General features: G+C 38.1%; 1 protein-coding gene across 2 annotated transcripts in view; it reads right to left on the bottom strand.

The window, feature by feature from the left end:
- FAM193A (family with sequence similarity 193 member A) overlaps positions 1-26,201 on the bottom strand; it is a 78,795-nt gene that overhangs the window by 19,579 nt on the left and 33,015 nt on the right. Inside the window, exons 3-14 of one of the 2 annotated variants that reach the window (XM_065060396.1) lie at positions 25,576-25,821; positions 23,174-23,340; positions 22,783-22,950; positions 19,756-19,990; positions 16,161-16,285; positions 11,540-11,684; positions 6,660-6,737; positions 5,377-5,457; positions 4,976-5,088; positions 4,581-4,823; positions 2,483-2,636; positions 2,202-2,381 (exon numbers count right to left, since the gene is read on the bottom strand). In XM_065060396.1, the coding sequence (XP_064916468.1) occupies positions 2,202-2,381; positions 2,483-2,636; positions 4,581-4,823; positions 4,976-5,088; positions 5,377-5,457; positions 6,660-6,737; positions 11,540-11,684; positions 16,161-16,285; positions 19,756-19,990; positions 22,783-22,950; positions 23,174-23,340; positions 25,576-25,821 (1,935 nt within the window). The remainder of the gene's footprint in view (positions 1-2,201; positions 2,382-2,482; positions 2,637-4,580; positions 4,824-4,975; positions 5,089-5,376; positions 5,458-6,659; positions 6,738-11,539; positions 11,685-16,160; positions 16,286-19,755; positions 19,991-22,782; positions 22,951-23,173; positions 23,341-25,575; positions 25,822-26,201) is intronic. The other variant, XM_065060395.1, reaches the window with a different exon arrangement.

Here is a 26,201-nt window from a genome sequence, read left to right as displayed (position 1 = left end):
CCCATGAAAGGACAAGAGGAAATGGGTGAAGACTGAAATACAGAAATTCCACTCAAGCTCAAAGCATTTATTTATTTGTAAGAGTGGCCGAACACTGGAATGTGTCATCCATAGCAGTTCTGGAGCCGCCAGCCTGGTACAGAAAACCCAACCAGCCAAGTGCTGAGCAACCTTCTCCAGATGACCTTGCTTTGGGCAGGAGGGCTGGCCTAGACTATCTGCAGATGTCTCTTCCAAACTCAAACTGTGATTGTGTGAACCAGATATTTGCCTCAAAAAACTTCACAATCACATCAACCATAAGAAATCCATGCCTTAGAACCTTCTACTTATCTCAAGGTATCATTAGCCTCTGTTGTCTCAAAAGGATTCAAGACTTTGGAAGCAGCCCAGGGAAGAGCAGCTCCATCTCCCTCTCTCAGCTCAGTACTTTTTCCTGCCACTCTCATCTGACATCTCACTGGAAGATCCTTTTACCAGAAGCAATAGCAGGAACACTTCCCAATTGCTATTTCTTCCACAGCAGCGTGGCAAACCACGTTTTTCCAAAAAGCAACATCAGCTAACTTAGATTTCTAAATAAGAGTTGACAGGTGTTTCCTTCAGAAACAAATAACTCATAATTTAAAAGCATTATAGCCTTTGACACAAGGTGTATTTTAATAAGACTGCATAAACTAAATACAATTAATTAATTAGGTGTCTAGAGAGGAAAAAGTAACTTTCTTAGTAAAAAAAAAAAATCAGTATTATCAAGAAACCAATACTAATCTACTAACAAGTGAAAATGGAAAAAAATATGTCAAACAATATGGTGAGATTCATTATCAAATTCTGACAAATATTTGGATACTGAGCATGAAAAGGAAACCAAAGACTAATAAAGATACTGAGTAAATGAGCAACCCCAACAGGTAAAGCCAAAATATCGCAAATGCACATGACATGTACCAGTGAAATCAATTACTTGAATGCAGTGTTACAAGGTAGATATTCAACTCTCATTAGAAAAATCAAGCTAAAAGAGAAATCATTAGGGGTTCCTCAGAATAATTCTGAGAAAATTATTTGCCTTACAAGAAAAAAACAAAAAAGAGAAAGGTTAAATTTGACTTTTAATCCTGCATTTTAATTTGCTTCCCTAAAGCAAGTGGACTTATATAATCTCATTTGATTTTCCACAACAAATGCTGAATCTGTTCATCAGTTTCAAACTAATTTGAGAGAGGTCTCAGCCCATGAGTATTATGCCATTGGTCAGCCATACACAGAAAACAAATCTCAATATACTTACTGAAAAAAAAGTAGCTTAACACTCTTAAAACGTCAGAAAATACATCCAGTGGAAGGCCTTACAAACACCCTAACCACAGGGAGACATCCGATGGGAGTTCCCACCTGACCGCTGCCTGAGCTTGCAAAGATGCCCCCTCTGACGTGGATTCTTTAATACAATAAGCAAGAGAAGTGACTGGCGTGTTCTCCCTAGAAGCAGTGGGCCTGTGCTGGAGCTGCAGGGTAACTTGGATTAAAAGCCACACAGCCACAAAGGCAAGTCCATTGCATACTCTGCTTTGGTGCTCAGCTGTTATACCAGATACCACGACCTGCTGGGCAGATACTCTCAGGTTTGTTCTTTGGCTGGTGTGACGATCTTACAACAAAAAACTTAATATTATTAAACTATTAAAAATCAAAACCACACACACACAACCAAAACCCCATCAACGACCCCAAGAGCTGTAAGTCATGCAACGGATTTAACTACACAGGGTTTCAACTGGGAAAGTTAGTTCTCAGATGTAGTATTACATACTTGCTAATTAAGTACTCGCATCAATTCCCCCTAACTCCTCAATTAATTTCAAATAACTTAACATTTAACACAGACCAACATCAAACTTCCAAGCAGAAATGCTTTTTAGCTTCTGTTTCTCGCTCATACAGACAGGAATGGACATTTTTCACCCTTTTACTGAATCCACCTTTAATATAACTAACAATTCCAAATTTTGACTAAAGGAAAATATTAGCCATGACAACATACAATCAGTTGAAAATATTTTAGATATCATACCTAGCTACTGATAACTTAATATATTAAAAATAAATACTTAAATGAAGATCTAAATGTATTATCATTCAAGCAGCTACATTTAAAATGTTAATTTAGTGCGAGACTTTCTTTTAGATTACTGTACCTGCTGACTGGGGTAAGAGGGTGGTGGACTATCCATTTTTGCTTCATCTTTCCTTAATGCCCTTTTTCCTAGAGACATTTCTTCCTTTTGAGTCCCTGGTGGTTCACCACTGCTCTCCCCATCTGCTTCTTCATCATCTGCTTCTGAGGAACTGCTGCTGGTGCTGCTTACCTGAGGAGACTGGACAACATTAACTCATTAACCTTGGGGTGAAGGATGGGTCTTTCTCCAGCAAGAACACGCAACAGCCAGAAAAAGATAAGACACCGTAAATGCTGTACCTCATCCTTCAGTGCCATGTTTTCACCTCCGCCATTTAGCTCGCTGTGAATTCCATTCATGTTGGCTACAACCTCTGCATCGTCGTAATTATTCAGTGGGTAGATATCAGCAAATTTTGCTGATAATGGTGCAACATCTTCATCATCACTACCGCTGAGGGGAAAAGAGGCTTAGATAAATCACAGCACTTGGTAACCTAGTTATTGTAAAAGCAGGTAGAACACCAAAATGAAATACAGTTGAGGGCACCTCTTGTATAAATGCTTCAATCAGGAGTCAAGGATTGTCTTTCAAGTTGTTTAACTGAACTTATTTTTTCAAGCAAGGAAAAATCAAGCAACCTGCCATATAATCCTACTGAACAGAGCAGCTGCATGTCTGGACAACAGACTGCATTGAAAATACGATTCTCTGCTACTTCTGTGTAAAATACTTTTCCACTACCGTTTTCTGACCAAGAATCTAGCAAATTAATAATGACAGGATATAGATGACCTTTAACTGGATGAATAAAGTTTATGTCAATGATTTCCCTCACACAAAGTGTGAACTGGAAAAAAGTACAATATAAAATTCAAGTTTTTCCATACATTAAATGTCAAACCAGTAACAGTAAGTAGGGAACACTGAACACATCACACTAACTTAAATTTCTCAACAGCAATTAGCTCCTAGACAACCCCATGTCTATGTGCTTTTCAGAATCTGCTCTAAAATACTTAATGGAATTGTTTTTTCTGTAGAGACAGGTAGTAAAAGATAATGAATGTTTAATTACCCGCTCCAGGGAAGTGTTGCAAAGGCTGGTTAGTTCATGTTTCTACAGCAACCCAGAGCTCTTAAAAGAGCTCCTAAACTGTGCACTTTATCTTTTTGCATTCCATGAGATACTGTGCCAAATTTTAATTACATGATGGCACCATCAGGCATATTTCAAATGTGCAACAAGGAAATAAAATACAGCGGATATTATGAGACATAAAATGGCTCTTCCCCAAGGAGCAGTGATATTTCCCTAGAAATAGGCCTCTTACAGTAAATAATACTTGAATTCAACCAAACTAGCTTCTGAAGAGACAAATGGAAAAATTTTGAACATTTCAGGACCAAAACTAACGAGAGTTTACAGAAATCGCAGACTACACATTTAAGAATATATAGCTGACTATACTGCCACATAATCTGTTTTCAAGCGCTTCCCAAATGGGTTCAGAAACTCAAGTCCTGTTAAGGAAGATTAAACCATAGATGGTAGTGGATGCAAAGGTAAACGTTTAAAGGAAATTAAACGTCATGAAGTGATATCCATGAGAAACATCCCACATATCTGACTGTTCCTGTTCATCACACCACACTGATGGGGCTAATGCCAATTCCCTTGACTGTACCAACAACAGGAATTTCATTAGTGCTCTTGCCAGCACTGAAATCAGGTTTTAAAATATTCCTTCAGAACAGCACGAGAGGAGGCTTGCTGGTTAGCTGTACCCCAACCACGTACCAAAGACAGCCCACCAAGCAGTTTTAACCCTGAATTATGGAATAGGCAGAAGTCTACTGTTAGACTAATGCTTCAAATCTGAGGGTCATCGTGATCTGAATAAGAGGTTGGCAGATACTTCTGACAGGGATAATGATTTTTGATGCAAGGCTTGAGTTAACACAACTTCAACAATCCTAAAAGCCTCCTAATAAAGGCTTTTTTGAACTAAACTGATTCATATGAAATGATCATTCCTCAAAGAAAAGATCACCTGTTCCCTTGCTCAGACTAAGAAAACGGGACCTTTTTAAGCAATGCTCTAACACAGATCAGTATCTGATCTCCTTGTAATCTCAAAGCAGGAAAATACATACTACACACAGTTCTAGCTATACTGTGAAGTCAAGGCCTTCAGAATTTAAGAACTATACAAGCTGTTTTTCTTTATGTTTGCACAACACACAGCACTGGAGTTGTGGTCTGTTGAATGTACGATTAATATTATAGAATTTTTTGCTGTAAAACTAGAATTACATAGTAATAGTCAACCAATGCAACTTGCCTGCTTAAGTTCAATTCACTACAAAATTTAAAAACAGAAAAAAAGAACTTACAATGTTGGTGCAGAACCATTATCTGCAAGGATCAGTCTGGGATGCTGCTGAATTGTAATAGGTGAGCTGGAACCTGATCCTGAACTTGCTGAAGACATACTGGGTGGGCGGATCTCAGACAGATAATCCGGAGCAGAATCAATTTGAAGCGGTAACTGGTTAATGTGGATATCATCCGTTATAGGAGAATCCATGATGCCACATGTTAAAATGTGCGAAAGGCTGCAGTCATCACAAGTACATCTGTTCAAGAATTAAGATTACAGATTTTTGTGACCTGGTTTAAGTAGCATTCATTTAAAGTAATCACACTTGGTTCTAATAATGTGTTTCATTTTTCCTCGTACAAGAAATTAACGATTTGTTACGATTTCATATTAAAAACATCAGCTCACCTTCTTCTATAATTACAGTTGGGACAGTCAGGCATGCTCAAACGTGATGACAGCATGTGTCTCATTGTGTCTGTGAAGTTGTTCTCCCCAGCTAGTGCTTTCTTGTTATTAAGCTGAAGTAAATTATAAAGGTGGTGGTTTAGTAGTGCAAGTTTCTAATGAACAATTAAATGGCACATCATGATTAACAAATTACATAATCAAAAAGATTCTTTAGGTAAAAGATTTTTAAAAGAAGCATTCACAACAATTTCATGAAGGTGGTGTTTCGATCATGATTGAAAAGAAGTTTAAAGTTACAAACAACAAACATCTGGCACTGAAACTCTTCCAAGAAAGTGTGTCTCTACTATGAAACAGTAAAGTGGCCAAGTCCATCTCCTTGACTGATTTGTATGTGCATCTTGCATGGTACTTCTGCTGACGCACTCTGAACTTGAGTAGTTCTTGTCTTGTTTCATGGGCTGCACAAAAGGACACTGCTGGCAAATGAAGAAAGAATTCAAACTCACCCTTAGCTTGCAGAAAAGAATTAGGGCTAATTCTGTAGCCACAATGGGGTAGTTTCAAGAACAAAGCAGCTGACCAAAACAGGACTTAATTGTATTAGTGAAAAAAAAAAACGCAAATAACCTCCACCTGGCAGCAGCATAATCCTGAAAGTACCTAATATCACTAGATATCTACAAACCTTTGGTTAAATAAGGATGTGCCTAAGCTTCCACTTCTGTAAATGCCCAGATCTGATCCTTACCTAAGCAGACACAGGCTTACAGCTCACTTAAGCCCAATTAGGATCAAGGAAAAAGAGGATTCTTCGAGTCCTCTGAGAAGCCCTGTTCGCCAGATGTTCCAAAGATGTGGTTAACACAGGCTTATGTTCCTTATAAGAAAAAGTACTTACTGATGACTATTTGAGGCATTGTCAATTTAAGCTTAAGTTTATTAAAATGTACTATCATACTCTCTCTTTCTCTGGCTCATAACCAGCATTTCTTCCTGCACAGCGGTACAGGAATGGAGAGTTCCCCATCCAGCCTTGACTCTAGTGGGGTCACTCTGTATTCTTAAGGAAGGCATGAGCTATTTGAACACTTCTAGGCTACAGAGGAGAGTGGTGTGTCTTAAACAGGAGATAGTTTTATAATAACATAGGAACTTCTACAGGCCCCTATCTGGCTACATCCTAAAGAAGGCAGACGGTTCTGCTCAGCCTTTTCCCCACAAAACACATGGAGGAGCCACAAGAGATGGGATCATCTGCCCTGCTGCCACGGCTCACACTCCCCAGCTCTGCACACACGAGGGAATTTGTTTAACTCTCAAACACATCCCCTGTCACGTACATCAAAGCAGCCCCACACTTAATGTATTGGCTGTTTTGGATCCCACTCTAAAGGCATCAGAAATGCCCCTTTTGTTATATAAAGAATTTTAACACCTGGTAACCAATCCTAAGACTATGGTACTTAGATTTGCACCTTGTAGTAACTGCAATTACATATTACTACATACTCTTACTAAATCTTGCTTTTCTGTACTTTAGCTGACCAAATTTCATGCCTGCAATAGTCGCAAAATTAGATAATGTAAACTAATACGATATACTACACTTAGAGGTTTGCATTTTACAAATATACATTAAACATTAGTATAACTTAGTAAGGTATAAAAAAAATCCTACCTGCTCTTCAATAAAACGTCTCTGTTTAAAAAATTCCCAGTCTTCCTTCAGCATGCGTTGTTTTGCTTTCATTGCCATCTAAAACAGAATTAAACAAAAACTCACTGATTGAATCAGAGAACTCCTGTCCTGTGGTCACTTGGTATATCTGTTTCCTAAAACTTAGCTTGTCTGTGCTATTTTGAATGTACTTAGATAACTAGTCAATATGAAGTGTACTTTATTTGCTAATCATCTGATTTGAGTCACTTAAACATAAGATTTTGATATTAATTTACACTATTTTTCAGGCTGATTTTTCCACTGTTATTCCTTACGATAATATTTATTTTCATTAAATATTTCACAGCATTTTCAATAAAGTGTGATTGGCATTAAATTCTCAACATCCACTAAAATCTAGAGCTGCAGGACTTCCTGCGAAGTCTCAAGGCAGGCTCAAGTGCAAACTCTGGTGTACCACATGTGGGACTAATCACCCAAAGAGTCAAAAAATATTAAAGAAAATTACACAGTGACCTACACCAACACTATTTATCACTTTTATTCCTCAATGGATTTCATGCCCATGATTTATCTCAGCCCAGACAAATATTTTATAATTACTAGTCCCTGAATCATATAACTGTAAATCCACATAGAGTCTGTAACTTTTTGTACACAAATGACATTTTTCTGATTTAATAAATAAATTCACTCTGACAGAATGCAAAAACTTCCATGAACTTTAAACACAGCAAAATGCAGAACAAAGCTTCTCCTGTTGTACTACGCAACATTTTTAGAGCACTAGTTCATCAGTGAGGAAAAACAACTCTCTAGGTTATCTTTTACAGGGTTTTTTTTTGTGTAATAAATAAAAAAATCTACCATCTTACACAATGTAAGAAAATGCTTCATAAAGATACCTTAGTGAGCCAAAGTCCAGTAGGTTATACTACAAGCAACCTTTTTTCTTCAAAAGCATTGCCTCCAGAAATTCATACTTGATCAAATGTTTAAAGTTTAACCATTAACCTAAGTGAATTATTGCTATTATCATTACTGAACTTGGCAAAATGAAAGCTGGGGATTTGAAACAGTATTAAGGAGTAAAGTTTTGCCTAATGAATTTCGGGAAGATTCAGCGGCATGTAAGTCTTAATTAGTACTGTGGATTTTGATTTCCCTTGCTCCAGTGAGGTTACACCAACACCAAAAAAATGAGTTTATCACGTGTATTTGTGTTGTTTGAAAAAAGCCAGCATGTATGAAATATTCTTGAACCATTTCTTAGACTCACTAAAAGGTACTGCAGAGCCTGCGGCCAAGAACATCAGAAACTCCATCCTGGCTGTACTATCAGGCCCTGAGCACCCTTGAGCTATTGATGTATTCAAAGCCAGCACCACTCACTGGTTCAGGTGCCCTGTCACCCAGCTGAGTCCTCAGCACCACAGACAGGCACCTACATTTTCTATACAGTGTAAGAGAAGACCTCAGTGCCAAAGAATGAAGTTTAAAACAGCCAGTGCATTAAGTGGGAGCTGCCTGCTCCAGCCTGCCAAGAAACCGTCAAAGAAACCAGCACGGTTTAAGTCTTGATGCTCTTGAGTATTAATGGAAACAAGGGCTGAAGTGAAAGTTTCCTTACTTCCAGCTTTGCAGCCATTCCAATACCCTAAGTCTGCAAGTAATTTATTAATTCCAGAAACAATGGGAAATACCTTTTCTCCCTTTTCTTTTCCCCAATGGATATTTATTTCAGCAGAGCACAGCTTTGTTTGCAATACAAACCACATGATTCATGCCCAAGAATTCTGCTAGGGAGTGGGACATCAATTCAAATGCCATCCAAAGGAAAAAAATGTACACTTCAATCTTGCACATCTGCAATGAATACACTGTCACTGCTGCCCAATGGAGAGGCCAACTGCCACCCTCCTCCTTCCTCCCTGTTTATTTGAGGCTAAAAAGTATTTGAGATCCAATCAGACAACACATGGTGAAGTGAGAAAGAGAAGTGAACAAATATTCTTCCATTCTGAAACAGACTTAATCATGAAACAAAGCCACCAGTTTAGTCAGAACTGACACATACCACTACATCACCTGCGAGAACTCTGACGTTCATACATCACACCCATTTCTTCCAAATGTTAAATTCCATCAAATATGAATAGCACATTTGAGCAGCCCAAATTCTACCTGTCAATCCAATCTGTTTTCCTAGCCTGTTTGTCTAGAAATAATAAAAATAATTCTTCTTATCACAAAGTCTCAGCATTCAAAAACAGTGAGTGCTTCAACTATTTATACAGGGGCTATAAAGGCAGAAAACCATTACGCCCATACAATATTACTTTCCCTACTGCATTGACCGAGACTGTTAAAAATCAAAACAAAACCAAAAAAACCCACAAATGACCATGAAAAGACAAGTAAGAAGCTCTCCCTGGGCTCTTGTGGAGCTGGGCAAAGGCATTCCTGTTTGCATCCCTGTTTTCCTTTCTTCCTCGGAGCCAGCAGTAAATAAAACAGAAACACTTTCAGACAAAGTACATATGTCTACCTGGCCATTACTATAGGAATATTCCAGGTATATTTAGGACCTTCCAAGTTAAATGTAGTCTAAATTTGGTAAGAAAAACAGGATCTGGAGGTGCAGGCTGCATACATTTAAACTCTCCTGTACTCATCTTTCTCAGATTTTAACATGAGATGAATACAGGTGCTGATAAGAACAAATCCTTGTTCTATTTTTATTACAGTGCACATGCATGGTGTAGTAGTGCATTAAGTTACATGTCTATGCATTACACAGCTGTCTTACAATCTTTAAAAAAGTGTACTATTTGTATTGCTTGCAAAAGTTATTTACTTTTTGCTTCCAAGAACAAGTAACATAACATACAGTAGTGGAAGGTCCATGAATTATCTCTGCTGACGCCCCGTCTAAAATTTTGGGTATAGTTCCACAGTAGATAAATAAGAACCACTCTGAAGTTTTCCTCTGTGATGGTGTATGTTCTAACCTTTGATACACTGGCAGTAAAACCTAATTCTGCTAAGCCAAGGGGTAGCAAATAACGAACATGCATTTACTGTTATGATCCAGTTTCCATAGCAGCCAGGCTTCCTGATTTCTACCTTGCTGGCAAAAATATGACTGCAACTTCAGATAAAGTGGTCATCCTAAATGTGGTTTCGATCAAGAGTAATCACAGGTTATCACCAAAGGGCCTAAGGAGCAATTATTAAAATGTTTGTTCTAAATACAAACACCAATACCAATACCTCCTTTAAAATTCGATGGTTAAAGTTTTAAAATTGTTTCCCTTACACATCCCCTTGGTGGTTTTTTTTTTGGTCATTGGGAAATAAGAAGTCACCATATTAAGTTTCCCAAAAAAAGAAGAGGGGTTTCTATTTGCATCAAGATACAGGCTTCAATGAGCAGATAAAATACGCTATATGACAGTACTTGTGGCAGTTGCATGGTCAGTTGATGAAGAGAAATACAGAAAAATCAGGTAAGAGTTGATTTTGAAGTGGTATAGATCAACCAAGTCGGAAGTCTGATATGAATGTGACTCTACAGTAATTCCATGTTTTGGAAAAATGAGTGAATGATGAGAATTGAACTGGGCTCCCTTTCTTATGGGTGAGGCAGTATCGCACAGCCACAACACACTGACAGCATGGAGAAAATGACTTCTGCTGGCACAACATGTGAGACGATGAAAGTTCACTGAGCTGTCATCAAATATCTAGGTGTGCAAAAGCACCCAGACCAAGAGGAAACTTCGTTAACTGACAGCTCACAGATGCAGACCCCAAATATAAACCAATCTCAGAAAATAACATTAGTTATGTTCTGTCTCCATCTTGAAAGTACTGGAATTAACGGTAAAAGTACACTTAAATCTTTATCACAGGGAACAGCTTCTGAAGACATTTGCAGTTTATAAAATGTTTGTTATCTATAGGAGTAACATAGCATTGCTAAATCTCAAATTTGATCTTCCTATTCCTATTGTTCATAAATCTTCATAAAAAAAAAGAAAAGTTCTATAAAATTCTTTACCTTCAATTATTTCAATACATCTTCTTTCTTCTAATATACTTAAGATTGAACTAAACAGTATTCAAAGCCTTATCCTGAAGTGTTTTAAAAAAATTCAAGTTCTTTGGACATGAGACAAAACACACATGAGCAATTTCAGAAGAGTTTAAACAACCACTTGCAAAATAAACTGTTCTTCTGAAATTTAAGCTCTTGACAAGGTAGGAGTCAGCACAACAAAGTGATTATTTTCTGAAATGTAGCACACACTCAGAATAATCAGCTGTCAGAACATACACTTAATTAAAAAAGGATCACTTCAGAGATCTCAAATATTTATGCAGTGAGACTCTGGAGTTGTGATTTTGACAGGTGTACAAAGGTCATCATCACACTGCAACACACAACAGTTTTTAAAAGCAATATCTACCTCTGAATTTCATTTTGTGCAATTATTATTTTGGAATCTTCGGTGTTTTTATGAGGTGGGTTTTGGTTTTTTGCTTTTCCTAGTGACATTTACAAAAGAAAGTTTCAGTTTACTGCGCTATGGGTAATCTACAGCCTAAAGTCATCCAAAAATGTTCAAATACCATCTTTAAATAATGACACAATCATCTGCTTCAACAATTTGAAGATGTTTCTGGACAATCATCACTACGTATTGGTATGTTAGTGTTCTGCTTTTATTCTTGAATATGGACATCAATGAAAAAAGTTACACTTTGTTGCTTCAAAGCTCTGGATAAAAAGACCACAGAAACTCCACTGGAGTTTCTCCACTTGCACGGGCTGCTCCCCACATCAGTCTTGTGACTCTTCACATGGTTCTTACCTGTTCATCAACGTAATCATCTATTCTTTTCTGGCATTCCAGCCAAGCGTCAGCAACTTGACCCATCTCCTGCTCCAGCTGATGGTACCTTTGCAGCAAGGTACTGTACATGTCTTCGCTACAGGAATCGTGTGTTGTTCCAAGCCTGAAAGTTCAAACAGCACTTGTTATAGAACAGACATTTCACTAAAACATAATAAATAAAATCACGCTTTGAAGATCTGCTGGCAAAAAAAGTGTTGTTAAAGTGCATTTACTGATACACCTAGGCCCACATAGCTGCTTGTATCCCAAAAAGGGTATTTTTAGTCGTTTTTCAAAAAAATATCCAACAACTGCTTGTTCCAATGTTCTGTAACCAACAATAGCAAGAATGTGGGAAGTGCAACATGTCTACAGCCTCTTTCCCACAAGCAACCAGATGTCAAACCTACTGAGCTGTATTTATTGAAATTTTGTTGCTTGATATATTTATCCTTCCAAATTCCATGGGCTAAATATACATGTTGACTATTTACTGAAGAGCTATATAGTAAAAATAAAGCCAGAAGCTTGTTCATCAGAACTCTCATGATCAATGCTGAAGAGATGACTAGACAAGTCAGAGTTCCAGGTGGGAGAAGTGCTGGAGAATGAGGCAAATGGGATAATTTGGTTGCTTGCACATCTACCATCACTTGAGCAGCATCACATTCAAAATGTGGTTCTGCTGTTCACTGATGAACATGTCTGTGAAGAGCCCCAGAAATATGAGGCAGATTCACCTCCCTTCCTACTACTACATTTTTGTAAAACAAATTCCTTTAAAAATCTATTAGATGATTCTTCAGTAAATAAGCAAACTCCAGAAACCTTGACTTCAGAATCCAATAGAAATACAAAATTCTATTTGATTATGTGTGTTTAAAGCACATCAAATTGTAATGACCTGTAACTGACAGAAATAAACTGAAGCTTTCCAACATTCCTCCTACTTAGTAATCAAGAGCAAACTGGTTGGTAGTAAATTAGGCACAGAGGTTGTATCGTGAGTCAAACCCAGTAACAAAAAAAAATTCAAGCATCAAATACGTGATATTTAAGCCCAGTTCCAACATTTCAGAGAGGTCTGTTACAGATTTCTATTGCAACAGGCTGCTAACCCAACCTAAGAACTACATAGTTCTGCCTACCATCCTGGCAATTAAACATAATGAAGAGCTGAGCAAACAGACAACTCGGTAAGCATTAAGTTACAGCTGTTAGCGTGACTTCACCAATAAACCCAAGTTTGTTTTATTTTGTTGATTTTGTCCAGAACCTGCAACACAAGCACTTTAGAAGGGTGCAGAAGCAATTCTGCACATAAAGAAACCTGAGAACACCATGCTTGGTAGAGTACAAAACACAGTTTAAAGAGATACAAGGACTTGAAAGGGATACAGGGATGCAACACCTCCTCACAGTCAGTGCAAACAGTGTCAATTCCTGTTACTAGATCATGATTTACCACTTTTCTTGAAGGCTGTGTTTCTGGTATTATGCAGTTATGTGAATTTCTGATCCCTACTGTACAGACATCAAGAATTTGTTCTCACAACAGCTGCTGAGTAGCACTATTCTTTCAAACAGTAGATGCGTACAAAATCTTTTTTAAACAAGCTCTCAAGTTAGAAGCAAAAGAACTTAAATTTTAAAAATTTAGCTTAGTAATGCAACAGCATTTATACTTCCCATTTTTGTCGTGACCCTTGAGTAAAGGTTAACATGATACTAGTAAATGTACTTTCACCCCTGAGGCAAGTATAAAGTAACAAGTCTAAATAATACTTCAGTCCTGGAAACAGAGGTAGAATATATTCCTGAACTGCAGTACAAAAAAGGTAATAAAAAGCACCACACATACATAAAATTAACGAGAAGTTCTTACGTTACAGTAGCCAAATCTTCCAAGGCATACCTGCTGACATACATCCTATTGTATGCCTCCACACCTTGATTAGGAACCCAAATTTTTTGGCCACCAGCATTTAACTGAAGGCACGCAGGCACATAGATGAGGTTCTTAGGGCCATGGTTTAGTGCTAGAGTTAGGTTATGGCTGGACTAGATTATCTTGAGGGTTTCTTCCAACTGAATGGATTCTACGGTTCTGTGTACCTTGAACACTGCCCCATCCCATACAGGGAAAGCAAAGAGGACAGAAAAGCCCCAGGTATCAGTTAGTTACTTCATTACTAACCCCAATAAAGCAGTTTGTTGACGGTAGGAGGCAAGCGTGAATAGCATGTTAACCCAAGACACATTTAACCTCCAAGAAGCACTGGTCACTCACCTATGAAAGACAGGTTGACTGGACCTCCTTGAATACTGATTATGAAAATACAGCCTTATGAAATGCTGCATCTGATCTAGAAGCCCTGCTGATTAATTAACTCTTGATAAGTATAAGGACATCTCTTAGAGCTGGTCTGCAGGTGGTACAACTGAGTGTGCCTCCTAAACAAACCAGAGGTGGTGACTAGGTAGGAGAACAAGATACAACACATTAAGACCCTGCTAGTTTACCCTGAGTAGATGACAAGCCCTGTGAAATACTGACACAGCTGATTTCATATCAGCTAGTAACCTCCATCCCACAAGACCCCTATGTTTATCCCTCCCTAAGTGAACACCTTTTCTAGTCTGACATCTGATAAGCATCCTTGGAACTAATCACAGCACACCAACTATATATTTTTAAAAATCCAGAGATATACAAATGATTTAGTGATTTAAATAAGTTATAAGACAAAGTGTGGACACCCGAAATCTAAGTGAAATTAAGATGTCAAAACACCGTTTAATATTTCTTCTTCAGGAGGAGAAAACAATGATGCCAACGTTCTTTTGTAAGGGAACTCTGGTAACACCTTCTCTACTGTGTTCAAATGATTCTCTACTGACAAAATGATCAGGGGACTAGGCTGATCCCTGCTTGTCCATGTCAGGCACCTCTGATGGAGCATTCCTCCATCAGTTCCCAATACAAGTCAGATCATCACCCAGAAAAACCTCTCAGGGAAGGCTACCTAATTCTCTTACTTCAAGACCCAGAGAACTCAGCAGTAAAACCCTGGGAGTCCACAAAAATAAAAGTAATCTCTGCTTAAAGGAAAACAAGACATACACTATATAAACTAGAAACCATTGAACAAGAAGCTCGTGCTGAACCTCTCCTTTCAAAAAGGCTCATGTGAAGCAATGTAGGCAAAACCACAGCTTATGTGAAACAGCCTTAAAGTTATCTAGTGAATACAGATGTCCTGAAAAGAAATTCCTGCAGGAAGAGACTGACTTCATCATATTAAGCCTTGAAGACAGCTGTCACTACATTGAAGTTCTGTGCAGAAACACCTACTGTTGCTCACTTCAATGGCAGCAGCACTTGAGAACAACAGGTAAGTGAAAACAATCCAATGCTTTTGTTCAGAAATGACTATAAGCTTCACTAAGACTACTCTCAGCTACTGCAGATGAAGGCAATATAAACAGTCTTGATATAGGCAGTAAGAGATGCAGAGAAGCCTTGTCAGACAGCATGGAGATGAATGAGGGATACAGTGTCAGTGGTACTGGGAACCCAAATACAGATCACAGAATCAGAGAATGTTAGGGATTGGAAGGGACCTCAAAAGATAATTTAGTCCAATCCCACAACTAAACAAATGGTATTGAACACAGCAACAAAATTACCTACCTAGAGGTTTAACAAAAATCAGCACCAACCCAATTTAAAGTAAACCAATTAGACAGTTTATTCTGAGGGACCTCAGACTTCTTGCTGGGCCCAGTGACAACTAAGACTTCTTGGTTTTGCTTGCTATTCTTTCCAGTATCTACTAGCAAAAGGAGAACTCAGAATCATCTTTATGCACTGTGAGAAACATCTCTTGTGACAGACTTAAACTGCTCTTATAGCATGGAAAAATACCCAAGACAACCCCTTTAATACACCTGTATACAGAGTGTAAATGTCTCCTCATCAGAAATGATATTGAAAGGTCAACAGGAACCATCCCTGACTTTACTTTAAAAATGTTCAGATTTAAAGAATAAAATTTCTATTAATTAATACCTTTCCCCTAAAAAAATCCCAAACACTTTGCAGGTACAAGCAGAGCAACCTTGCTAATAAAACGTACACTTTAAAGCCCTAGAAAATGCAATATGCCATCAGACCTACAAGCATACAGCAAGAGATTTTGCTTCTTTTGCCTTCTCCAATGGAAAGATTGCTTAAAACTCCAAAGGAAGTTATTTGTGCACTATGGGAAGCACCGAGGCTTTAATTGGCCTGTAGTGCTGTAAAGACAGCAGCAATGCCGGATGAGAAGTGAAAGCAGCGCTATTCAGTCCTACCATCGGTGTTTCCATAGCATGCTGTCATTTTACTAGGTAACCTACAAGTAAGCAGATTAGGGTAGTTATTCTTCAGACAAGCAAATTATGACAGCAGCCCACTCAATTAACAATACTGTTTTCAAGACAGAACCAATTAAATTGTAGAAGCAGCAAAGATTATATTTTTCTCTTTAAACTCTGGTTGCAAATGTGGGTTTTGATTTCTCCTTAACATTACAAAAGAAAATTCCAACTCTACCTTAGCTGTGACACCAACATTGGCAAGCTATTCTGCAGGAGTGGCTCGGAAAATACCAGGTTTTCAAACAGATGCTTATTGTGCAATTCCCATGTCACTTGAAATTTCTTCAAATGTTCATTTTCCTATAAAAACAAAACAAAAAACCAGAAATAAGCCAAGAAAATGGAAAAGAAAAAAGTCCAATGCAAGAATTTTAATCTCCAACCTGCAGGCCAGGTTATCCAACTCAGATCCAGTTTTAATGCCCAGAAGCTCAGAATTTAAGTAATGCCTTAATGACTCAAATAACCATAGCTTCATCTCTTGTTTTTCTAAATGGTCATGGATTAGGAAAAAAAAAAAAGACTACGTTGTTAAAAGCTTCCAGTCATTTCTGCACTGACAAACATATTTTATTATCTGAAACAGTTATTCTCAGGTTTTCTTGTCAAATATTTGTCTGATTATTTTCCAGTTCTTATCTAGCAACAAACACATACATAATGGCACAATCTAGTCTTTATTCAAAACGGACATAAAACAACAGTTCTCTCCAAGCACAGCTTCAAAACTGAATTTTACTAAATATACGAGAGACCAACAGCTTCTCTAGTAAGCAGAATGTTTTTCTATTTGAGTTTAACATGTAGCTGTGTTTAATTTCAAGGCCTAAAACATAAATCTGTTATTATCAAAACATAAGAATCAAAGACAAGTGTAATATTTGTTCACGTCAGTAAGTTTCCCCACATATTGCCAGCAGTATGCAGGTTTTCCGCACCAGGACTCAGCACACACAGCACCACACAGCAAAACCAAAAGCAAGCATCCCAGCTATCAGGTCAGCAAGTGAGCTCTATGCACTATAACCCTGAGTATCCAGAAATACCCGAATACTCCGGAATTTCAACGTTTTGTTAAGCACAGTGGGTTAAAAACTACATACATATTTATATCAGACAAACATGAGACTATCTGTATTCAAAAAAAAGAATCAAGTTTGCAGTTTTATTATTATTTAAGGGTGGGTGGGGTTTTTCCAATTTTTAAAAGACACATGTACCTTTCCACTTAGAATATTATGTCTTAAAAATACTTAAAATTTCTATAAATTGCTAATAATTTCTCAAGGGTCAACACTGAGAAAGGTTGATTTTCTAAGCAGTTTCCATATTATGCTGTGAACAAAACAGTCAACACTTTACTAAAAAAAACATCTTGTATATCAGATGGTGCAGAGTATGACAGCAAGTGATCAGACGAGAGGAAATGGCCTCAAGTTGCACCAGGGGAGGTTTAGATTGAGTATTAGGACAAAATTCTTCATTGAAAGGGTTGTCAGGCACTGGAACAGGCTGCCCAGGGCAGCGGTGGAGTCACCATCCCTGGAGGGGTTTAAAAGGCGTTTAGACGAGGTTCTTAGGGACATAGTTTAGTGCTAGAGTTGGGTTATGGTTGGACTCAATGATCCTGAGGGTCTCTTCCAACTGAAGTGATTCTATATTTCTCACAAAGAAATATGGTTAAGTTTTCCCTTCTATTCTGCTTTACTGTGCACTTGAGGGTTTCTGTGTACTGCCTATAGTCTTTCCAGCTTGTTCTCAGTGTCTGTCATTCTCTGATGGGGCACAAGGTTTTTGTTCCCGCTCTTGAACTTCACTAGTTAGAGGGATTCCTTTGAAAGCAAGGACAGCTGTTCATAATTTCATTAAGAAATTAGATTGTCACAGGTGGAGGTTCAAAGCATGATACGCCTTTGTACAGCATGCTATGTGCAACAGTTTTACCTTAAAAACGAAGGCTGCACTATGTGTACAGATCTTGATTGCCTTGAAAGTATTTCAGCTGAAAAGATGCCTTCTTCCATAGTGCATTGGTATCTTGAGAGAAAGCACCCCTGCACACTGAAAAGGCTAGTGACTACCTGTACTGGAAGCTGTGACATACTTGTCCATTTAATAAAAAGGTAATTTAATAAATGTAAGAAATTTATGATGAGAGACAGTACTCCACATTCTCACATTGCAGTTTCTGAATGTCACAGCTTAGCAGAAAAAAGTTTTCAGTACATACTGGGCTGCAGAAGGAAAAGGACCAGAAAGTTTGGGCTATTTTGTTTTCTCATGCTTTGTTTTTTAAAAGAGAACAGGAATTTTATTTTACTTTGAATTTTGTCAGAAAATGGGTAGGTTAGGGTGTCCAAGTGTCTTCTGTCTCTTCATAGCCATTATCTCCATCTCTTATACCTGCTAAGTCTTCATGATTACTAGTTGACGATAATAACCAGGGGAAAATATTGAAATATTATTTTCTGATTAGCTATGGAATGGCACTAATATGCTAATTATTTGTGGATCTACTTGAAGGAAGCTAACATTTGTACTGTAATCCATCTGCTTCTCAACTGAACCAATTTCTAAATTCCAATGCAAATCAACCCAAAGAGCAAACCCCTCCCAAGCACGCTGGTAGAGACTTGATGACTTAAGAGCAGCCAATAAACAGAAGATGAAAGTGACCTCAGGTCTGTATCTAAGTGATAAAGCTGGGGAGGACAACACAGACAACAGCAAATACAGAACACTGACAACAGAGAAAAGCATCAGATATGCTCAAGCTTCTTAAGAGAAAGATCTTCCTGCTTTGCCCATTTAATTTTACTAACAGCGCTAACTCAGTAACAACATTCTGCTTCCCTCCATTTTACATCTTTCTCACCTGTGCCCACCATGGTCTTGTTTCTGCCTATTATTTTCTTCTCTTTATCCACCTAGACAGTCACTTTCAGCTAATTGGCAATAAAACCCAGATTTACCAGTGTATCCACTTTTTTTTTGGCTTGTGCAAAGTATATACAAGAAAAGGGATGTACAGGATAAGGACATTAACAAAGGATGTACAGGAAAGGATTATTAACAAAACAGGATTAATAACCTTCTCAGCCCTTAGACAAACAGAATTACAGAATTTGTTTACTGTATTACTCACTCATGATGGAAAGTTACTCAAAAGTATATTTTTAAGTCTGTTGCTTATTTTCTACCTGGCAATATAATCTTAACACTAACATCACAATCAGTTGACAAAAAAGCATTTAAGAAAGAACAAGAACTCTAGAAATCATAAATAACACAGCAGATTAATTCCAAGGCAACAGATCACGTTTTTGATTAGCCATTCTTTCTCACAAATAAATGAAAAACTGAACATCGAAACAATCTAAATTAGTGCTACACATAAAAGTTTGTGTGCTGTAAACATGCTTGTCAAGAGACCGTTGAAGATTGATAGAGAAGTGTTTCACACATTTCCAAACGCAGTATCTAAAATTTTGTAATCTGTGTAAAGATTAGTTTCAGAATAAGAGCCACAAACCACATCCCACATTTTTCTTTACAAAGGTAATTTCATCAGTTCACTGTAAGAGATGCCTAATACACATCTCTGAAGAATTTAATTTGCATTTTCTGACTACCCCTGTCCCTAGGCACGCACACACAAAAACTCTTACATCTTAAAAACCACAGAAGACACCTGAAAGAGCCCAGCACAGCTCTGCTAGCATTACTCTGCTAGCAAGTAGAAGCATATAGGTTATTTTTTCAAGTCTTACCAGAGTAACTAGAAAGGCGCTGATTGTACACGCTGCCTGACAGAGTGCACTGTATTCTTCAAGTAGGAGTGAGATGAACTGGTGGGCCTGTGGTGGCCCTTGTATTGCTAATGTTGATGCAACTTTAGATCCCAGGGACAAGTGTCGGAGCAGACGAACCTTCATTTCAAGCACATATTCTCTAGCTTGCTGTTCCAATCGTTGGTAAAGCTGATATGGATCTCTTTCACAAAGCCTGTATTTTTAGAGTATTTGTGACCAAAAAAAAAAAAAAGGCATGTAATCAACAACTTTTACTTTCCTAAAAATACTGAGAAGTTACAATCATCATCATCTTCATCAAAAAGAAACAATGGCTACAGTTTACGGAACTACCTTAAATCTGGGAGAACACAGTCCAGTTCCTTACTTTTAAAATGTGGAACTGAGCCTCAGTGTGGCTTTAGGACTAAGATGCTTGCACACCTGAGGAACAAATTAATTAACACCTTAGTATTTCTCTTCAACTTGTGAGCTAAAAAAACTTTACTCAATTGGCATACTACAGACACCCAGACTCTTCAGACAAGCTTCTTCACAAGTTCCCCATGTTCTTCCAAACAGCCCTAACAGTGTCCCAGCTGGAACAGCCAGGCCTAGGCCCAATTCATCTCCTGGAGAAGGACAGGCCTTTACTTCAAACTGAAGGAGCTTCACCTGTTTAGCACCCAGAACATTTCTAAATGCACACTGACCAGACAGGACTTGCTGATGGGGGACCCTTTCAGCTGAACTGAAAGACATTTCATACAATTACTAAGCTTTTAAGATATTAATGAAACTCGTCCTCACCTTTATGGAGAGTTTCTTAAACCGAGTTGTAAATCTTTGGACAAGGACATTTTTTGTACCTTTTATTAAAGCTGTGTCACTGCATAGCAGAGATGTGGGATTCTCAGGACTGAAAAGAATGTCATTCAAGGAACATGACTTAGGGCACTCTACTGTAGTAGTGCCTACGCTGCAATCGTTACACAGATTGGTGTATTTTTTATTATTTTCTTTAAAATCCAGAACAGGGATCAGAATTTGGGACTCATTTGTCCCAGGGAAGCACAGTAACATTGAAGCTCCAGCAGCATATTGCCCTCCATGCACTCTATTCAGCCACTCAGTACCTGCAAGACCTGACCCATGGGATTGAACCAGCCCACACAGAAGAAAACGGACCCCGATGGCTGCTTTGAGGCACTTCAGGGTGAAATCTTGCTACTTAAAAGTCCTGTGCATGGAGTTTAAGTGCTTGCCTCAGGTTTTTTTACAGCACGGAGAGGTGGGGAAGAAGAAAAGGATAAGCACTTAAGAGTTAGCTGAATAGAAGTCTGCTGCTATCTAGTGCCTGCTCTTTCCTCGGCACTCACAAAATAGAGTAGTAGCAGAAAGACACAAAGTGCTCCAACATACCATAGGGACAGTACTCAGCACCACTACTCATTTTCAGGTAAGAAGACCAGACAGTCTTTTTCTTTCCAGTGGTATCTAACAGAGCTGAGCATGGAATTAGGAATTTCAGCCTTTTAAAAATAGATCTACTTGGCTACAGCATGATCCTTGGCACATTACCTACACGGTTTGTTTGGTTTTGTTTGGTTTTACGCCTTCAATACCTACACTTACTGACTAGCTTTGTCAAAAAAATCTGCAAGATAGTAGCACCACAGCCTGGATACACCGGTGTCTGCTCAAACACAGCATCCTAATTTTATTTCACACTTTGGAGATCATAAGAAACTCAAGTGAAAAATAAGCATACTGACATAAGGTTTCCTTCTTTGAGATCCTGTTTCGTTTCTGCCTTTGTATTTTAATAATCACTTTCAAAAGTGAAAAACAGTTCTAGAAAAATCAAGTACATAAGAAAGGTACATATTAGGTGTTTCAGTTTCCAAAATTTTTCCATTAAAGAGAAACTGCATAAAAATCAACCACCATTTTAGCTGTGATTCAGTTTTAATTACCTACACACTATGCAACATTTAAGCATCTTTGATTTCAAAACCTACACTGCATGATTTGATCACTTAAATAAACCAAGTGTGACTAATAGAGAGGCATACTACATTACTCTACATTTACACAACTCATGTTCAAAACCAAACACTCAGTTTTTATATAACAGAAGTGCAATATGCTTATTTAATGATCTGTTAAGGCTGATTCAGCAGCACAGTCATATGAAGAGCAATGCTAGATGACTATAAAATTTCAAAAGTTACTTCACCTCACCAGGATTTAGCTTTATCTAGAAACTCTGCATAAGAACCGCAGTTTGTCAGACTAGTCAGACTGTAGTATATTAAGTATGTACAGAATCAAGGAGAGCAATTATTCCTTGACCACACATTTGGTTAGCCAGCAATGGAGATGAACCTCCCAGAGCACTTTAAGGACAGTCACGCTATTCTTAAAAGGTAAAACCCCACAAGAGAGAATCTCATTTAGCACATCCTCAACTTCACGCCTAGAAAAGCTACAATTTCAACTTCTGAAGTGAGAAAGAGGTTCTCAGAATCTGCCTAAACTACTGATCAATTGCCACTATTACTTTTTTTGTGTGTGTGACAAGTCTCTTCTAGGTGTTACAACTACAGTAAGAAGCAAGCACTACAACAACTCAGGTTAGTTCAAAAAGGTAAGACTTTCCTGTGGGCAATGCAAATTAAACAGTCTTATTACCCACCAACTTCTCAAGGTCTTTTGAAGACTAAGATTTTGGCACCCTTCCATAATTATACATTAATATTCCTATTCCAAACAGCGTATAAACAGAATATAGCCTCCCATGCATTCAATCTACCATTTAAAAATCCTGCATGAAATAGAACTGACTGTTCTGACTTCCCATTCTAGTGGAGATGCAACCACTTCAAGCAACCAGACTTACAGATGGTAAATAACATTCTATTAAAAAGCAATATTCCAAACTACTTAAAAACTAATTTAAAAATTCCTCTTAGCAATTAATAGATATTTTTCAAAGTGCTATACCTATCCACCAGCTCTTTCATTCCTTCTTTATCTGGTACCAAAGATTGGTCTTGGTCGTCTGCCAAAGGGGTCCCAGCTTGGCGATATATACACCGAACCATATATCTTACTTCTGACCAGTAATTTTGAAGCTGCTGAGGTTCACGTTCAGGCTCTGCTGAATTTTCTCTGCAAATGATGACAAAAAAATTACTCTCTATTCGCACATCACATAGGTGTATTGATTCCTAGTATTCTGAAGATGCTCTTCAGGAAAAACAACGTACATCTGAAAATAAAGTACATGTCTAAAAGTATAAAATTGGATAAAAGCTGCCATCCACAAGTTACTGTTATTGTCAGATAGCCTGACTACGGGCACCAAACTGTTGGGTTTGAGCTGAGTTCTTACCTGCGCTCGTTACAGGCCTCACAGTTACAAGCTATGTCTGAAGGAGAGGAATTGCTAAGATCTGCAGCAGGCACTGTCTGCGCACCAACAGCTATTCTTCCTCCTCCTACAGATTCCTGCTGTGATCCACTGTTTCCAAGAGGCATGTGCAAAAGGAAATCTTGGCTCTGGAAGGAAAACAAGCAACACAGGTAGCCTTTAGTTTGTAAGGCTACAATAGGTATGCAAAAACGCATGTGGCAATTCTTCATGCTGAATGTATTTTGGGAGGACACTCAACCAGACACAAAGAATTTACCTTCAAAAAGCCTAATACATGCAAGAGATGGGCTGAGAAAACAAAAGATAGAAACATAGCTTCATTTCTAATAACCAAAGTACGCTGGTTGTAATTATCACCTTTATATACTCCAGCATAAACAATGAACTAGGCTAAAGGAAAGCTTGCATCACCCACAATTAAGCATAAACTAGTAAGATATCTTTAGTCTCTACTTGACACTATGTTTAACTTTTGTGGCTCAACAATCCCTTCTAGCAAAAAGCATAAAATCTCCTTGTTTATAACAGCCAGACATCCTACCTCATAGTAATGGATGTTAGAGAGCTGCTGTCATTGGGAATGGATGCTACCTCTGGTACCCAGTGCTGCTCGGTACAAGGAGATGACACCCTGGCTTGCAATGACTGATAGCAGCTTTCTTTTTTTAGCTCATTTCCCCCCCCAGCCAGTATCTCTAATTTGACTGGCCACTTATTTATTTTCCTCTTTTTTCTTTTTTCAAGTCAACCTTCCCAACTTGGAAAATCCTTCTGCTGATTGCTTTAAAAAATTCCTCTTCAAATGAGATAAGTTTCAAAATAAAATATATACTGTCAATTGTTATTTTACCCGGAATATCTATAACTTAACAAAACGTTTAGGAAGCAAACCCTGCCTTACTTTAACTATTAGGGCACTTATTTTCTTTACTAGTTCATTAAACAGAACTTAACTACGTCAAAAATTTGGACTCGATTGAACAATAGTGTGCTTCAGTCTTGCTGTGCTTCAAATTCTCCACGATGTGTTTACCACCGGACTAACAGTATAATTCCTTTAGATGTAATATCTTCTGATTAATTTTACTAACCCTTGTTAATAGCAAGAATATCATTCAACACTAGTCGTACACAAGAAATACACAGAATGACAGAATGTCAGGGATTGGAAGGGACCTCGAAAGCTCATCCAGTCCAATCCCCCTGCCGGAGCAGGAACATCCAGATGAGGTTACACAGGAAGGTGTCCAGGCGGGTTTGAATGTCTGCAAAGTAGGAGACTCCACAATCCCCCTGGGCAGCCTGGGCCAGGCTCTGTCACCCTCACTGAGAAGTTTCTTCTCATATTTAAGTGGAACCTCTTGTGTTCCAGTTTGTACCCATTACCCTTGTCCTATCATTGGTTGTCAGCATTAACCATGTTTTTAATAAGAGTTTAACAATATATGCTATACAAATACAACCTTTCCTCACCCTTATTTGTTTACTGAAATAAAAATCTGTATGTGCCTATGGGCACACGCACATTCTGTAAGCTCTCTACAAGGAGATATCACATGGTATCTATATTGCTTCCAACTATCAGAAGCATATGGCTTCCCAGATCACTTGTGAAGATTTGGTTCTGCAGGACAGCATATTTAACTTCTAGTAGGGTTTTACTGGACCTGTCAATGAACTTTTTCCATCCTTCTGCTACACTGAGCACAGCTCTTACGTGAACTTGAATCGTCATTTGAAAATATATTTTAACGCTTAATCTAGAAAATAATAAAAACTTGAAATATTACCGTCGTGTATTAAAACCAGTGTTTGCAGTGCTCCAAAGAAATTGTTATATGCATACTACGCAAAGTTGTGCTTCTTTATTAAATAAACACAGGAAAGAAAAGACGAAAAACCTCAGAGACATGCAGGAAGGCGGCAGCGCAAGTGCAGTGACTCAAACACTAAAGGAAAATTCAGACAGTTTACCTCACAAATGGGGGAAGTACACAAGCAGACAGAGAGTAGAAAAAACATGTAATAATTAAAGTCACATTGGCAAGGGCATAAGAAACAGAACTTAAGTAAAGGGGGAAAGGACAAAGTATGAGATTCAATAAACTGAAAGGGCAAAAAAGCAGCCAGAAACAAATTCAAGCCTTGCTTTACCCAAAGATCCAAAACTCGGAATCAGAACTCCTGATTTTTGGAAAAACTTACCCGTTCAGTTTAGCTCATAGGAAAGAAAACCAACTCAAAATGTTCTAAATCACTTTCTAAGCACTTATAGCTGAAGTGCTTCAAAAGCATAAAGTAGCATTCAGCCCATAACAACATCTCTTCTCAGTGTACTGAACAGAAGTACTTCCACTTACCACAAGAGACTGCTCTATGGTAGTGTGCCTCTCCTCTTTTTCGACTGTTCTTCGACAGTCTGGACACACCCACAGTGGAAGATGCAGCACATTGTTTGCTTTTGGAGATGTGGAAAGTGCTGTTTTGCTAGAATTTTTTATTCCGCTCTCTGAAAGCGAATTATCTTTTCGTTCACTTCTACAGAGAAGACAATGCTCCCCGGTTGTATATGGTGCCCTTTGGCCCAAGCCAAAGGTAAACGGTGTCTACAAATAAATTTGATAGATAACTGGTTATTCACAGAATACATACCAGAAATAAAACTTATTCTGATATTCAAAAAAAACACATACATTTTAAAAGTCATCACTAAGTGCAGTGTCCCAAAAGCAAACACAGGTGTCTTAACCCCCACGTGGCAAACAACTCCGATGACAAACACACCCCATTTAAAAAGTGATGCTTTCAGGGAACATAGACTACAGCCATCCTCTCTAAAATAATTAGATGTAATAATCTAGTAAGTAAAATAAAAAAAGGTGTAGTAGAATTTCTTTTATCGCTGTCATTCTTAGAGGAAAAAAGCAAAATAACTGCTCTTGGAAGTTCTGTGTCAATGCCTTTTTAATACTAACTGACACAAAGA

Source organism: Columba livia, chromosome 4 (genome assembly GCF_036013475.1).
Source record: "Columba livia isolate bColLiv1 breed racing homer chromosome 4, bColLiv1.pat.W.v2, whole genome shotgun sequence".
Classification (NCBI taxonomy): Eukaryota; Metazoa; Chordata; class Aves; order Columbiformes; family Columbidae; genus Columba; species Columba livia.
This window is presented reverse-complemented; position numbering and strand designations above follow the sequence as displayed.